At 36.0% G+C, this 17,272-nt stretch overlaps 1 protein-coding gene across 1 annotated transcript; it reads right to left on the bottom strand.

The window, feature by feature from the left end:
* Positions 1–4,951: 4,951 nt before the first annotated feature.
* Positions 4,952–9,496, bottom strand: TUSC1 (tumor suppressor candidate 1). Its single transcript, XM_077148008.1, has one exon. The coding sequence runs from the start codon at positions 9,463–9,465 to the stop codon at positions 8,848–8,850; it is 618 nt and encodes a 205-aa protein (XP_077004123.1). The 5' UTR covers positions 9,466–9,496; the 3' UTR covers positions 4,952–8,847.
* Positions 9,497–17,272: the final 7,776 nt, after the last annotated feature.

Below are 17,272 nucleotides of genomic sequence, written 5' to 3'. Positions count from 1 at the left end.
ACACATGAACCTAACCATGACAAAGGCATAACCATTCCATGACAAAGACTGCAATATTAGGAAACTACTGACATATCACATCACAGTTAATAGAGAAAACCAGAAGCATTCCTGTTAAAATCAGAGACAAATTATTTATATTCACCACTCCTATCCAGTCTTTTGCCTGGAAGTGCTAGCTAATACAATTGACAGTAACAACATGCTTAACAACAAAAAATGATCTAAAACTTGGAAAAGAGAAAGTTTCATTATATACAAATAGTATTATATGTAACCTGAAAACGTTAAACAAAATTAACTAATAAATTAGTCTAACCTAGAAGAGAATCAAACAATTTGGCTGAATACACAACTCAAAGTGTTTTCCTCTTTTATTCAAGCAACTAGTCAAAAGCTATAATGGGAAAATACTATTTGCAACAGTAGTAAAAAAAAGAACATTTAATAATAAATTAATTTTAAGTCTAACATTCATGTAAAGAATCTTAGAGAAAATAACTATAAAGTGCAAAATTATTTAGTAAAATTCTGATAAAAAAGAGTAATGAAGGGGATTATTAGTACTATATTTTTGAAGTATTTTATAAAGTTATAGTCATTAACCAAGGTGGTACAGCTAGCTGCACAAATAAAGATAAAGATATAAAAATTCATAGAACACAGTTGAATGTCCAGAAATAGAATGTGCATTTTGGTATAGAAAGGATTAGTTAACTGATAAATAAGGTTAAATTAAACCTTGATAGGTTTAGATAGTCTTTTGGATTCAAAATAAATTTGGATCCCTACAATATAACTGACACAAATAATTTAAGGAATCAGAGATCTAAAGGTTACATATATTCTATAAAAACCACAAGTCATGAAAGTAACAATGAAAAAATTTACTACATTAAAAATTACAAGTCAAAAACAGCAGATAAAGCCAGAAGATAAGTTAGGAAAATACTTGCAAAATATATAACTCTCCAAAACTGACAGAGATCATGAACTACAAATGGTTAAAATTAAAGAAATGGTTCATTTTAATGGTTCTTGAGTGTAATTTGTGTGAATGGCATCTCATAGAGTTGTACCGTATTGTGGTCCTAGCTTGATCTCATTTGTAATGGGAAAAATATAATTTAAAACTTACAGGGTAATAGCTTTTCATTGATAATATAGGCAAAGATCACCATTTGGTACTACATCATGTGGGAAGGGTGTGGGAAAACATGCACTCTCAAAATCTTCTGGTGAAAACATAATTGGTACAACCTATTTAGAGAATAATTTGGCATCATCTTTCATGGTTAAAAATGCACATACATTTTGACTTGAAAATTCACTTCTATAAATTTATCACAAAGAGATATTTATGTATAAATATGACATAAGGTACCTGCAGAGATAATTATTGTAGCAGTGCTACTAAGAATAAAAAGTAGTCCAAACCAATAAAAAGAATGAGGTACCTAGGAAGGTACTGATTTTGGATGATACCCACGTGATATTTTGGGGTGAGTGGGAGTGGCAGGAGAGAAAACCGTGTTTCCATGGGTGTATAAATGTAACCAAGAAGTTAGATTTAGGGGATGATTATGATTACTGAATCATTATATAGATGCTTCTTTTTGCTTTCTGGTATATTGGAGTAGATAGAGGGAAATACCTGAACTCTCTGAACTATAATCCAGCTGCCCTGGCCTCTGATAATAAATATAGCATTTATCTTGTGCCCTTATGATGGTAAAAGCCTTGTAACTAACCTTCACTTGTACCCATTTTATCTGTTTTTTTTTAACTTTAGAGTCTTGTGATCACTAAAGACAGCCGCTAATGTTTATTAATGAAGAGTCTTGGGTCAGCCCAGAGCTAATCTACTCCAAGCCCAACGTTATTTGGGTATAACCAAAATGGGCTCATCTGACATGCACAGCAGCTTAAATTTAACCTATAATTCACCTATACCTCATTATAATACTAAAAAATCACACCCATCTTCTTATTAAGGCTGCCATTTTCTTACATACATTCTGCACATGCTCAATAATCAGATCACCTCTAATTACATCATCTGGAGCCATTGTGCCCATTATCCTAACACCTGTCACCTTTTTTTTTTTTTAACTTTTTTTATTGTATAGTATAACATAGATACAAGCAAATAAATAAAAAAGCAATAGTTTTCAAAGCACTCTTCAACAAGTAGTTACAGGACAGATCCCAGAATTTGTCATGGGCTAGCATATAATCCTCTCAGATTTTGCTTTCCAGCTGCTCCAGAATATAGGAGGCTAGAGGGCTTAAATACATTTTTATCACCACAATCGATTTTCTTTCTTTTTTTTATTTTGTGAAAAATAACACATATACAAAAAAGCAATAACTTTCAAAGTAAAGCACCACAATTAGTTGTAGAACATATTTCAGAGTTTGACATGGGTTACAATTCCACAATTTTAGGTTTTTACTTCTAGCTGCTCTAAGACACTGGAGACTAAAAGAAATACCAATTTAACGATTCAGCAATCATATTCATTTGTTAAATCCTATCTTCTCTGTATAACTCCACCATCACCTTTGATCTTTCTATCCTTCTCTTTGGGGGTATTTGGGCTGTGGCCATTCTTTTTCATGTTGGAAGAACATGTTACTAAAATGGGATAGAGAGATGGAACTAGCTGATGTTCTGGAGAGGCTGGGCTCTCTAGGTTTCAGACCTTATCTGATCCAGGGGCTCATTTGGAGGTTGAAGATTTCTGGAAAGCTACTCTAGTGCATGAGACCCTTGTGGAATCTTATATATCGTCCTAGGTGTTTTTTAGAATTGGCAGGAATGGTCCTGGTTGGAGTTTGGCAGGTAAAACTTGCCCATCTTTTAGTACAATAAAACTATTAGAATTAATGCAGTTCAATAATTTTTTGACCAACAGGCCAACTGCTCTTCTGTATCATGCTTAGCTGTAACTCTTTGTCTCTTTGAAACTCCCGTGAAAATTACAATTTAAGACATTTAAAAATCATACATATAATGGGATTATAATAGTATTTTGCTATTAGTTAATGAATAATCTGGAACTTTTGAAGTCCAAATATTAATCTTAGACTGAGGTGAAATCTAAACAATAGCACATGATACAAACAAGTCATTTAATTATACTCTGAGAAATTCAAGCATCCCTAGACATTTACTTATTCTAGGATAAGCATAGGGCTCAAAGCCTTCTTTATAACATAATATTCAGTAAAATTTAAATTATGTTTAAGGTAGAGCAGTAAGTTGATCTTTGAGCAACTCATGAGTCAAATGTTTAAATTCAAGGACTAATGGCTTCCATTAGGCTTTATTAATATTTTAATTCTTGAGCAATTCACCATCAATTTTATTTACTGTTCTTAATAAATTGCTATTATTTTTTTTCATGACAACATTATATTCTAGAAAGAATGTAAATTAAGGAAGGAGATATGGACATTGTGTTCGGATTGAACATTAACTAGCTCTGTGGTCTTGATTCTATTTTTCAATCACTGAAATGAGAAAATAAGAGCTAGATCAGAGTTTTTCAATTCCTGCTTGGCATCTCATTAGTGGGTCATGAAATCAGTTAGTGGGTCAATTAATGCCACCCTACCTTCCAATGAGATAGAAGAGAAGAAAACTGAAGGAAAATAGGGTCTATTGTTGGTGGTAAAAATAAACACTATTCTGTGGAAATTTATTTTGATTAAAAGGTAGTATAATGTCTAATAGTATGGACTCAAGAGTCAATCACCTGTGTTTGTCTCCTACCTTACCTACTCGCATTTTGACCTTTTGACTCTGTTTAGCCTCTCTGTGCCTCAATTTCCTCCCTAATGAACAAAAGAGAATAATACTATGTGCCTGAGATTGTGAGGATATACTGTAAATGTTTATTCTAAATATATGTAACACTGCGGTGTAACATAAACAGGTTTCCTGTGAGAGCTAAGTTGTTGTAAAAAAAAAAGTCTAAAAGACACAGCTAAAATTCTCTAAGGTCATTTTTAGCTCTAAAATGATAGAATTTGAATAGCCAAGATGAACAGAAACGATTTCTCCCTCAAGTTATACATTTATATTTACAGATGGAATAGAGTAATGTTTACCAAGCGTAGACTTTTAAAACTAAACTTTTTATGGCATGTTCAATCTTTTAAGTTTTCCAATATAAAATTTAGCAGCTATATTTCCTTGTTTATTTTAAGCAGCATCTTACTCTTTGCACTCATAAGGGCAGTGCATAGGAGTAATACAAGTCAGATTTTTCTCAATGTATAAAGCTATCACATTACATTTGTTTCAAAGTATCTTAGTTGATTACATAAATACTCTGTCAGAACATCTAAACTCTTTTTAAAAATCAAGGAGATACTAGCCTCCATTAAGGTGGCTGTCCACCAAAATCTTATTTTTCAATAATAATGGAATTGTACCTAGGCAAAAGACCATATCGCTTGACTAAGTTCTCAGCTTCCTTTGAAGTTAAATTGGTCATGCACCAATGGAATATGAGCAGAGGGATTTATGCCAATTTTAGGTCTGGGCCTTTCAGCACTGACATGTCTCTTCCAGGTTCTCTTTCCCTTTCCCATACCCTGAAACCTAGATATAAAAGCAACTCATTTCTACCATGAAGATGGAACCATGCCCTAGGAAAAGACAGGGGAATATGATAAAAGGAATCTGAGACCCTGAATGATCATATGGAGCACAGCCACTTGACATTCTGAAGCACCTGAATCAGGACTATTCAAAATCTTGTTTGTTATAACCACTGAATTGTTGGATTTCTTTATTATAGCAACAGAGTTGTCATCATAGCTATTGAAAGGCCTTGTAAATTTAAAATATCATAGAGGTTATATGTTTAAAGTGACGGAATCTGAGATAAAGTGAGGAGATATTGTAAAATGAACAACCAAGGAAAATTTATCAGTCCTACTCTGGGAAAATTATGGGTTTTATTTCCCTAAGAAAGAATTCAATGATGATACAAAGAAAAGTTAGAACTTGTCCAATTATCAGAAATGAGACTGTCTTACCAGTTAGCTTCAATTAAACGACTTTTTGGGAATATTTTCACATATACAATACATGACTTTTTTATATACCAATGGAAAAGGACACTATGCGTTGGTCATTTCAATAGTATCATTTTTCTTCTCACATTTGAATATTTTTCTACCTGACATTTCCAGAATTCAATGCAAATAGAAAAAATTAGAAAACACTGTTATAAAACACCAAATATGAGACTGATTGTTGCTCAACTTCCTTCCTCAAAGAACTCCATGCTTAGACTGCTTATCAGAGAGAGAGATCAAGTACCAGCAAACTCGGTTATTCTCCCTCTAACTTTCTATGAAGCATGACAGATTTCTCACAGTTTAGATTTAAAAACAGACTTCCTTACTAATAAATTATCATGGAATGTGCAATGAGTATACTGGCAGCTAAGTACATTTTGAATGAAATTTGTAATAAGCAAAATCTGCTTATTAGATCTGTTTACCAATTAAGCACAATGTAGTTTATTTTATTCTGATTGTTGAGATGTACCAAGCTTAATCCTTAAAATCTGAAATTTGAGCATGATTAATCTCTGTAATTTCACATCTGGATGTTATCTAAGTGTTTGGAATGTTTGTTAATATTCCTATGGCATAAATATATTCATATACTATCTATATCAGAAAAATAAGATGTTAGAAAAGACAGTTTATGGAAACAAAAAAGTAAAAGATATAATTCATCAACAAATCACCAAATAGAAATGTAAATCAATCTTGCCATTCACGAAGGTTTTCCAACATTTTGTGACAAATTTCATGAATATTTGTATCTTTTAGCAAAATAAAAAATGGTCTTTGGCACTGGTATCAAAATCATCCTGCTAATAGTTACTTAGCATATAGTGATAAAGTTAAATAATTTGGTATTAGGTTCATCAAGGAAATATTCATGAATTAGCACACTTACATTTAAGAATATTCAAACGAGGCAAAAAAATGTTTTCAACTATTCTTCAAATATTTATAATATTCAAGTTTATTATGTTTCATGATCTAGATAAGTACTCATTTTATACCGTTTTAACTAGATTCATATTCAATTTTTTTCATAGAGAAAAAGATAAGGAAGATATTTTGTAAGAACCTTCAAAAAAGTAATGACTGACTAAAAAAAAGTCCACCCTTCTCAATGACTTGTTTGCTGAGGAGACATTTTTGTTTCTAATTTCTATAAATTGCAATTATAAATTGCCTTCTTTTCGTTGCACAACCAATCTGAAATTATTAAAATGTTATTGTGACAAAGTTTGGTACTCTGTAGTTTTATTCTATTTTAGATAAAATTAAATCCTAGAGCAAACATTTCTAAAATCTATTTTACCCATTTCTTAAATAGCTACACTCTGATATAACAAAACATTTTCTATGTTACAGCATGATGCTTTATCAGTTACCAGTAGGGAAATTTTAAAACAGTTGAAACAAGCATTAGCTTTAAACTATCTTATGGAGTATTATGATTTCAGAATTTTTAATACCTTCTAGAAATTCTGCTAAAAAATTGTCCTCATATTTTATGTGTATACCTCATGACTTTATCAAAGATGTGTCACCAGTAAATTTAACATACTTAGCATTCATTCATACTTACACTGTAAATAAATGTAAGATCTATGTAAACTAAATATTTTGCTTGGTTGTTTGAATATTCTCAGTTTAGCTACAATTGGCAAACATTTCTGAACATCATTTTGCACTGTATCCGTATTATGTCAGACTTTACTTCTCCTATATGCTTACAAGGAATAAAAAATCACAACTCATTCAGAACATTTATACCTTTGTTAATACTTGTAAAGTCATATAACAGCAAAATACAGAAAACAAGGAAAATTTCATAAGTTAAATACATATTTATCAGACTTATACTTTGGACAGTAATTCTCATAGAACACTTTGAGGCAGGCATATTGCATACATTATCTCAGTTAATTCTTATGACATTTTGAGGTACATGGTGTGTGTATTTTACCAATGAGAAGACTAATGTTTACAGAAATTAACTAATTTAAACCCTAAGTTACAGTTAAGTGGAAATGGGGCCAATGCACTTTTGGATGCTTCAATTCCAAATTTGGTATTCTTTACAGATTATTGCACTGTCTCCAAAATATTTTATTTCTCTCACTGTTATAAAATGAAAGGGGATAGAAATAATTTTCATATGCCTACTGTTGTCATCAAGGTTTTTTTTTTCCACATTTTTTTGGTCAAAGGGAATGATTTTAATATTCACAAGTGTCAACTATCGTTAAGCGAAATGCGTCTTCAAATCCCAGGACTAGAAAAATCACAAAACTGTTTTCCCTGGTACCATGTATTGTAACATAATGTATATGTTTGAAACTTTCGGAATATGCCATAAATAGTACATTTAATTCCCCTAACAAAAATTCTACTCCTGATTTCTTCTTTCCTGAAGTTACCATCATTTAAACAACTTACGTCCATCATTTTTATCAGACATAACAGTACCCTTTCCATTATTTAGATGGCAAAAGTTTCATTAACAAAATGCAATAAGATGACTTTAGAACATTTGGAGTTAAAATTAAACACATTTGCGCCACGGTGGCTCAGCAGGCAAGAATGATTGCCTGCCATGCCAGAGGACCCTGGTTCACTTCCCGGTGCCTGCCCATGTAAAAAAAAATAAAAATAAAAAAAAAATTTAAAAAGTGAGATGGCAAAAATAATTAAAAAAAAAAGAAACATATTTGTTTTCCACCACTGTAATCACAATTGAGATCGTTAAATCATCTTGGGGTTTTTGACATACAATAGATAATTTCTTAAAAGTTCATAAACATCAGTCAAAATAAGGCAAACTAGCTATGCACTAAGTTCTCAAAATTGCCTAAAATGGGATAAAAATAATGAAAAATGTTTAGAGTCCCTAATATTTCCATTATTTAAAATAATCTGTCATATAAAGCGAAAAGAAACCAGTAACACACAAACGGTAACAAAAATCAGATATTAAAAAATATAAGATATATACACACGTATATCTCTTAAAGAAACATAAAAATTCAACACACGTCAAATAACAGTCATGGGAAGCTTTCTGGTTATTTTTAATGTTCTGGATTTATTCATCAAATCCAGGGATCAGCTATTGGCAGATATTTCAGAAAGTCTCAGAGGTATACAAATTAATATATATTAGATGTATAAGGACTGGAGCCAGAACAGAAACGAGTTGGGTTCTAAAGTCAGGAATATTACCTTCTTTATAAAAGGTGGTATTTAATAGGAAACTCAAGTAATACCGATTTATAAAAACAAATACTTAAAATGTTGGCCAGATAATGGCTGCAGGTTTTAGAAGACTGAAGAATGAACAAACTCAAAAACTCAAAATACATGACATTCCTCAAAACAACAAAACATAGAAAACAACGTAACAGGTTCTCAAAACACCCAAGAATTCAGGCATCAGGAGGTGCAGAATGGCACCCAGTTTTTGCTGTTTTTAAAAATCTGCCCCTCAGGCCTTTGTCCTCTGAAATCTGGAGGGGCAAGAGGCAGGTGCTCTGCATCTGTCGGGACTCCAAGGGGCCCTTCCAGAATTCTCAACCTAAGCCCAGCCCAAAGCTTAGCGCCTCTCAGGTGTCGGGTGTCCCGGGAAGAAGGGGGAGAGTTGAGCCATCCAAAGTTTCCGTGCGCGCAGAGCTGCCCAGGACGTGCGCCGGCGGGGTGCGTCGGGACGCGGGGAGGCGGTACCAGCAAGAAGCCCCGCCTTTCTCTGGCTGCGGCCTCTGGCTACAGCCAGGGCTCCGGGGGCTCCAGGTCCGGGGCTCGAAGGCCTGCTTCAGGCTCCCGCAGTGATGGCCCCTCTTTGTCCCCACGCGGGTCCGGCCCCCGCTGCTCCAGGTGCAGCTGCAACAAGGCCCGGCGGTACATGTCCTCCAGCTTCTCAAGCCGGGCTCTCAGGGCCCTGGGGCTGCCAGGCTCGTCCTCGGGACTTCCGCCTCTCGCCCTCCGGTTAGTGCCCGCCGCCTCGAGGCCCGGGGTCGCTTCGGCCTCCTGCGCGGGCGCCACGGCGCTACCCTCGCCCGGAAACTGCAGAGCCTGGCGGAAGAGGCTACGGTTCTCACGCTTCAGCCGCCGGTTCTCGAGCCGCAGCCGGGCATTCTCTTCACGGAGCCGCGCGTTCTGCCGGTCCCGCTCGTCCCGCGCGCGGATGGCCTCCAGGTGGCTTGCTGCCAGATCTGCGAACCGCTCCTCCAGCTGCTGTCGGGCGCCGCCCGCACGGCCTCGCCAGCCCCCGCCGCCGCTCCTGCGAGCTCGGCCGGTGCGGCCCTGCCCGCGGCTGTCCCCGCCACCGTCCCCACCTCCACAGCTCCCGCGCCTGGTGGCAGCACCACGCATGCGCCACATGGGTCCCGACCGGACCGCGCCGCCAGCGCCGTGGGCAGAGGGCCGCGAACCCAGGCGCGGGCGAGTGTGGGGCCCGGCAGGGCGGCCGGGGCGATGGCGGAGGAGTAGAGGAGGTGGCGGGCGGTGGCTGCTGGCCTGGGGCCAGAGGAGGCCGGGAATTTGCCCAGGCTGACGCGTGTCTCGTCTCCTGTGGTGGAGCTGCCCTCCGGGCCTGCGATTGCCGGCCTGGCTCACGCGCAGTGCCCCCGGGGAGTGCTTTGCTGCTCAGCCCTCCAGCCGCTCCAGGAAAAGCGTGTATCTTCAGAGCCGGGTTCTGCCAAGGCGCTTCCGTGCAGGCCTGGGCACTGCAGGAACCAGCCGGCCTCGCCCAGTCTTCTGGCGTAACCACCAGTGGTTACCTTGCTCTTTGCAAGGCAATCTCGAAATAACTAGAAATAATAAAAGTCTAAATTATGGGACACTTTGGAAAACTGTAATTACCTCATTTAAAACCTAGTGGTTTTAACATTCCTATGCTTAATAAAGCGTTCAACAGATCTGAGTCCAGCACCTGCTATGAGGTCTTCAAGTGGGAACAGGTACCTCTCAAAAGTATAAAGGAAACGTCCAATTCGTGAAGAGCCTAAGATTATTTTGTAAAAGTGTTTGGAACACTATAGAAATAAGGTTACAGTTAGGCTATTTCAGACCAGTACTCAAAACCTATTAAACTCAAAATCCCCATTCACTGAAGAAACAGCATAGTCAGGTTCCACAATTTCTGGGGGAGGTGGATAAAACTCACTGAATGAATCGATCACATTCCTTGTTTTTAAGGAACTCAGCCCCCTAGAAAGGAAATTATTGCGAAGTAAATTATAGATTAGGTGCTGTCACTAGAATCTCTTGGGAGGAGAAAGGTGGAGACAAGGATCTACATTTTTAATAAGGTCCCAGATAATTCTTATGTACAGTGAACTCAAGGCACTGAAGCAAGTAAATGAATAAGAAGAGCATATGAGAACTTTGGTGAACAGATTGAGGTTCTCATTGAATATTCCAAATAAAAATTAGGGGAAAAATAGCTACTTTTCTACATATTATTTTGTCAAATAATAACCAAACACAACAAAAACAGTGTATTCTAAATTATAACTACCAATTCATTTAATGAAAAAGAAAGATGTAGTTTTCGAATTTCAAAAGATAAAGAATAAATTTAGTTCCCTGAAAAATCATATCAGTTTTAATATGCTCCGTTAAAAACAAATGGTGGGTGGGCCACGGTGGCTCAGCAGGTAAGACTGCTTGCCTGCCATGCCAGAGGACCCGGGTCCAATTCCTGGTGCCTGCCCATGTAAAAAAGAAAAAAAAGAAATTGCAGTCCTGCACTGACTTCTCTATGGACTACTGAGCCAAAAATATGGTTTTACCCATAGTTTATATAAAGAACAAGAGACAAAATGCTGGTGTTAAAAGGAAGTGGATGAATTCTCTCTTTAACACCTGTTGAATTTTGGGGGCCTGTAGGACAAGAAGATAGATAAGCCAAGCGAGCTTGAGAAAAGCTGTTTAAAAAAGAATGTCATCCCCTGTGTTATGAATTGAGTACTCCTGTTATTTTTGTTGTTGGCTGCTGCCCTCTCTCACCCCTACATTTGCAGATCTACTAGAACTCTCATTTTATTGCTTCACAGATTAAACCTGTTCTCTTTGCGTTATAGAATATCTTTTAAATATCTGTAATTAACCACTGAAGCAAGTCATAATGGGTTTCCTAAAGAACATGGCCTGGTTGTATGAGAAGACCTCTCTTGTCCTTTATACACCTTATCTGTTTTAGTTTGTTAAAGCTGCTGGAATGCAATATACCAGAAATGGAAAGGCTTTTAAGAAGGGAACTTATTAAGTTGCAAGTTTACAGTTTTAAGGCCTTGAAATGTCCAAATTAAGACACCAGCAAGAGGTTACCTTAACTCCAAAGAAAGGGCCAATGACATTCTGTCTTTCTCAGCTAGGAAGGCACATGGGAATGTTGACTAGTTTTCTCTCCTGGCTTCTTGTTTCATGCAGCTCCCCAGTGTGTGTGGGGGGGCGGGGGGGGGCGGTATTTTCCTTTTTTATCTCCAAAGGTCTCTGGCTGAGGGGTTTGTTGTTTCTGAAGCTTTTTTCAAAATTATTCCTTCTTAAAGGGCTCCAGTAAGCAACCCCACATTGAATGGGTGGAGACACATCACCATGGAACCCATGCAATCAAAAGTTAAGCATCCAGAATTGGATGGGTCACAGCTCCATAGAAACAATGAAGATTCCACCCAGCAATATTTAATGAAAATTTAAAAACTTAGCTTTTCTGGGGGACACAATATATTCAAACTGGCCTGCCACCCAATTCAGACACCTCTCCCTTATCTTTATAAATTAATGAAGTAATGTGAAATGTGATTTAAAGCAGGTAAACCTGAAAAAGTAGAAGATTGAGTAACATTGCCAATTTGTTAAGCAAATTGGTTTAATATATATATTTTTTTTGCATGGGCAGGCATCTGGAAGTTTAATATCTTTTTAAAGTAGCTAAACTGTTGTTAAATATATCCACTCAAAACTCACAATCTATTGATAATACTGCTGTAAGACAGGCAGATTTTAGAAAGAAAATAGGAGGGAAAGTGGGAAGGAGGGAGAAAGTGTTAAAGGAAAACTCAAGAAAAAAAAATTCCAATAAAAATCTGTTAAGAATAGTCATGAGGGTTATCTGTGCATGGCAGTGAGTAAAATGCCTTATGGTTGATGGAAATTCTGCCAGGCTTCCTGAATGGGAGACAGAGGCAATGGGTGTAATTTCTAAATTGAAAGAAGATTTGGTACAATGGAGGAACTAAAAAAATCACTGCTAAAATATTGTACTTACATTTTAAATTACTTAGAATAAGTCAAGAATTGTATAACTGAAGATGAACATTACATTTATTTCTAAGGAGGGTAGCAAAAAGTTTAGTAAAAGAGCTTCTACCCACTATGATTTGTTAGTGGCCTACTTAACAAAATATTATTGGCCAAATAATATAACATGTATATGAAAATAAAATAGGAAAAATCTGAGGGGAAATTACGAAACAATTTTAGAAGAAATAAGGGGCTATAATAACCTAGAAATAATATATTATTTATTTCTAGAAAGAAAATAATCTAGAAAAATAAACTCAGAGAAAACAAAATAGCTCTTTCCTTTTAAGAATGGGAGCTTCTATTTTTTTTCTCTTTCCACATTTTTTTATTAAAGAAGTTGTAGGTTTAAAGAAAAATTATGTAGAAAATACACCATATACACTTAACCACTCCACCCCATTATTAACACCTTACATTCATGTCGTATGTTATAATTGATAAAAGATTATTATAATTGTACTGTTAACTATAGTCCATGGTTTACATTAGGAATCACTGTGTTCCGTCTTATGTTTTGTTTTTAATTTTTATTCTAGTAACATGTATGTCCCCTTTTAGCCATATTGAAATATATAATTCAGTATTGTTACTTATACTCACAATGTGCCACATCACCACCATCTGTTACCAAAACTTTTCCATCACCCCAAATGGAATGGAAGTTTCTGAACAAAAAATGTCGTTGTTATATAGAAAGAAGTCTCAAAGGACATAGATCACTCTCTCCTTCCATTTATACTCATTGTCGTTCAAGCTGCTTTTATTCGAGGGAAAAAGGTAACAATTCTCCTGTAATAAACTTACAAGTTTTACAAATAAAAAAAATACAACTCTAATGGATCATTTATTTGTATTTAAGAAACTTTAAGGCCAAAGATTGTTTCCTATGTTTTTTGAGTTTTGGAGTAAAAGAAAAAAAATGCAATGAAATCATCCAGAATACTTAGCTCTGTGATTTTTCCTGATTTTTGTTTGTTCGTTTTTTGGTAATTAAGGGGTCTGCTTTAGTTTCATCCTCGCTAAAGCAAACAACATTCAGTGGGTTGGATTAAACAATGGAGATTTATTGGCTTACTGTTTGGAGACTAGGAGAAGCTCAAATCAGGGCATCATCTAGTTGATGCTTTCTTCCCAAAGACTGGCTGCCAGTGGTCCTTGGTCCTTGGCTATACCAACACCTGGCAGTGTACATGGTGGCTACTCGTAGTATTTCCCTTCTTTACCAGATTCTGTTGACTTTCAGTTTCTGGCCACTCCCTCTGTGGCTTTCTCTCTATTTGAATTTTATTCTGCTTGTAAAAACTCCAGTAATAGGACTAAAATCCATCCTGATTCACATTAAGTGAAGTAACACATGCACGTGAACTAGTAAATTTGTTTCCAGTTTACAGTTAATTTCTAAGATTCTTTTATTGTTATGCTCATTTGACTCTTATTTCCCTGTAATGTACCCGATTTCTTCTCAAGTGAGCCATGTGTCCGGGTAAGTTATGGTACCTTTGAACTGGGGTATGTCATCCTATATCCAATTTCTTTCCATTGCCTCTCTTCTTAAAACATCCTATAGTATCTCACCAAATAAATTTTGAAAAGTAACTTTGATGAAGTTCAGTTATGTAACAACTTTAAACTCCTTAGTCTGGCACTTAAGGCTGTCCATAATCTGGATGCTCTGGGTGTTTCCATGCTTATCTTCCATTATTCCTCTGTTGGTCTGCTCACCCCCCCATACTCAAGATCCTCAAGCAATTCTGCCCTTGAGGTTTGATTGTCTAGCACTTTTAATTCTTTCTTTTTTCTATTGATCTGGATTGCAAAGAACTTATTAAGACATAGTTTATGTCCCACCATTTCCAAAATCTGTCATAGAGCTCCTCAAGTCAAGGTGCTTTGACTGTCTTCTAAGCATTGAAAAATAACACCTGTCATCTGATACTGAGATCTTTGTGTTAACATTTCTTGTGCAAATGGATCTGCAGATAGGATGTGAGCTCCTGGACTTAAATGTCCTGCTTGTGTGTGTGTGTGTGTGTGTGTGTGTGTAATGCAAATGTTTCTTGAATGACTAGGATATTGAACACACTTATTCATAGAGTTTACATAGACTCTACATTTTCTTGTATAACTTTAAAGGAAAAATTACCAAGTAAACCTGTTAACTGTTTAACTGTCAAAGTTAATCTATAAATCTAACATATTAAGCTAATTGAAATTCATCAAGAAATGTTATAAAATGCTGGAATTGTTCATACCCAAATAGGAAAGAGGTTGGTGCTGCCTTATTAATGACAAGTAACTTGACTTGTTTTAATATATAGTGAGTTTTAAATATAGAAATTTTTAATGTAATAAGTAAGAGTTATGGGTTTTGAAGACAGACATACCTATGTTTGATAAATGCCACAACCCTCCCACCCTAGATATGCAACCTTGGGCAATCTCTTGAAGCCACAGCTTCCTCATTTGTAAAATGGGAATAAAAATAGTATCTATTTCATGATGTTCTTGTGAGGATCTATTTATGTCTTAAAAGTCAACAAACAAGTAGTACTTCGTAAGACTTAGATATTATTATTATATAGTTCTTTTCATTTTATGAGGTAGACATATATAAAATGAGTTCATTTAAATAGCCAGTGCTATTAAAATCCCCATTTAGTTATTTGCCTAAGGGGTCACCCCAAATTTTATATGCAGCCCCTCTGGGGATATTATTCTTATTTCTTGATAGTTCTCATTAAGTGTTTGGGTTTTTTTAAATCCATACTTTGTAAGCCCTGTATGCTGGAGAGTTTAGTTAATCACATTCTGAGCTTGGTGTTTGCTAATATTCTTTTTTAAAGCCCTAGCTGAACATGGCTTATTTTCTGGGAGCAGATTTATTAGGGCTATGAAGAGCATGTATTGATGCTTGGTAGCATGAATGTCTCTTTATTGGGATAATTACTAGAGAGTTAGGAATTGGGAATATTGATTGCATTTATTTAGTCTTTTAATATGGACAAACATATTAAAAGCCATCAAACACTAGCATTGCCCTTTGACAGCATCCATTTAATTCTAGCTACAGGGAAAATTGTGACATAAATAAAAGCAGTGTGACTTATTTATCTTAATTAGGATACTTTCTATGGGGGTGGAGGGGGTACCCTCCTCCCTTCAAATACTATAAAAGGAGAACTAACCAGACTAGTCAAAAAGGGCAAGTGGATTATAGATTAGCGGGACGTAATGAAGTCGAAAGAAAAGCGTATCCACACAGAATACTGGTCAAAACAATAGTCCAAAATAGATTTTTCAAGGTGGAATATAGCTGGGAAATGTTAGTTCTGATACCCTTGTTTCATACTATGTGTTTGTGGATTAGCATTATTTCTTAAGAAGTTAACCTGTGCTATCTACTAGCCACACATTAATATTTAAATTCAAGTTTATATCAATTAAAATAAAATGAAAGAAATCAGTTCTTCATTTACACAAACCAAATTTCAAGTACTCAATAGTTACATTTATCTTAGTAGCTGGAGTACCAATATAGACCATTTCAGTTATCACAGAGAGGTCTATTGGACAGCATTGAGACAATTCTTATATTCTACTTCTCACTGGAACTATTGGTCTCAGATTTCAAAAATTATTAATAGAAAAGAAAATGCAAGAGATCTCCCTGCATATTTCCATCATTTTTTGTATGAATGATTCATGCCACAGAACATTGCCTTTGGTTCACCTCTAATGACACCTTCCTCATCCCTTGCTCCAGTGACATATTCTTCTTAGAGCCACAGCAATCTGTTTGGTCACAGTCCTTTGGAGAAGGCTAATGCCAGTTATATTGCTTAGTTCCTATTTTAGCCTTAAATCAGAAAGCATAGGAAGTACAGGTGACTCTCACTACAGCCTTTTTATTTTGCTCTGTCATCAACGTCAGGCTGGGCTAACCTTTAACTTTAGACTCACTGAGGCACCAGTGTGTCTGTTCCACAAACACCAAGACACTCAAGACAACTTTCATCACATTCTACTTTGTGGAAGAACTATCTAAGAATATGAGTTTTCACAGTATTCGCTTCAGGCTGAGATGTCAGTCTTCTTTCTGTGGGAAACCTCTCATTATCTGGGGTTCTTTTGAAGCACTTACACGTGGAATATGCAGTGGGTGGAAATCTGTTAAACTCTTCCAAGAAATTCACACTCTCTAATCTCCTCTTTGATCATGTTCTCCTTTTATATGTAAGTCACAGAATCCATTTCCTGGCTACAGTCCCTTGATGAAAGTCCCTCTTTAGATGATGTAGGCACCTATACTGCATGTCTTCAGTTTTGGGGCCTTAGCTGAAATGAGGAAAAGTTCTACCATATTTGCCTTAATGAAAGATGTACATTCATTCATTTGGTAGTACTTACTGAAATCCTATTATTTACCAGGTATTGAATAGGGCCTAGGTATACACTAGTAAATAAAATAGATATTCTATTTTATGAGTCATTGCTCTCATAGGATGGCATGTTTTCAGACAGGTAGTGTAAATAGTATGGTCTTTGAATTTGAACACATAATGTCATCAAAGAAGACCTCCTTCAGATCCTGTTCTTATTGTGGTGTTGAACTGCACCTGTTTAATTAGAGAAACACTTTCATGGTTCTTATCACCATGTTAAAAGGCTTAAAATATATAAAGTTCATGGAACATTGTAGGAACTCAAATAATATATATTGCCAATACGATTATGAACTCCACAATTTCAAATTCTCTGGTTTACTGTATTCTTGCTTTTCTTTTTTTATGTTTTCCTTAGATATTTCATTCAATTCAATGACCTTAAATATTTTATGCTAATTATTTCCAAGTTGATTTCTTTTTCTAAAATTTATAAT

This window comes from Tamandua tetradactyla, chromosome 2 (genome assembly GCF_023851605.1).
Source record: "Tamandua tetradactyla isolate mTamTet1 chromosome 2, mTamTet1.pri, whole genome shotgun sequence".
NCBI classification, from domain to species: domain Eukaryota; kingdom Metazoa; phylum Chordata; class Mammalia; order Pilosa; family Myrmecophagidae; genus Tamandua; species Tamandua tetradactyla.
Note: the sequence above shows the minus strand (reverse complement) of the source record. Positions and strands in the feature narration are given on the sequence as shown.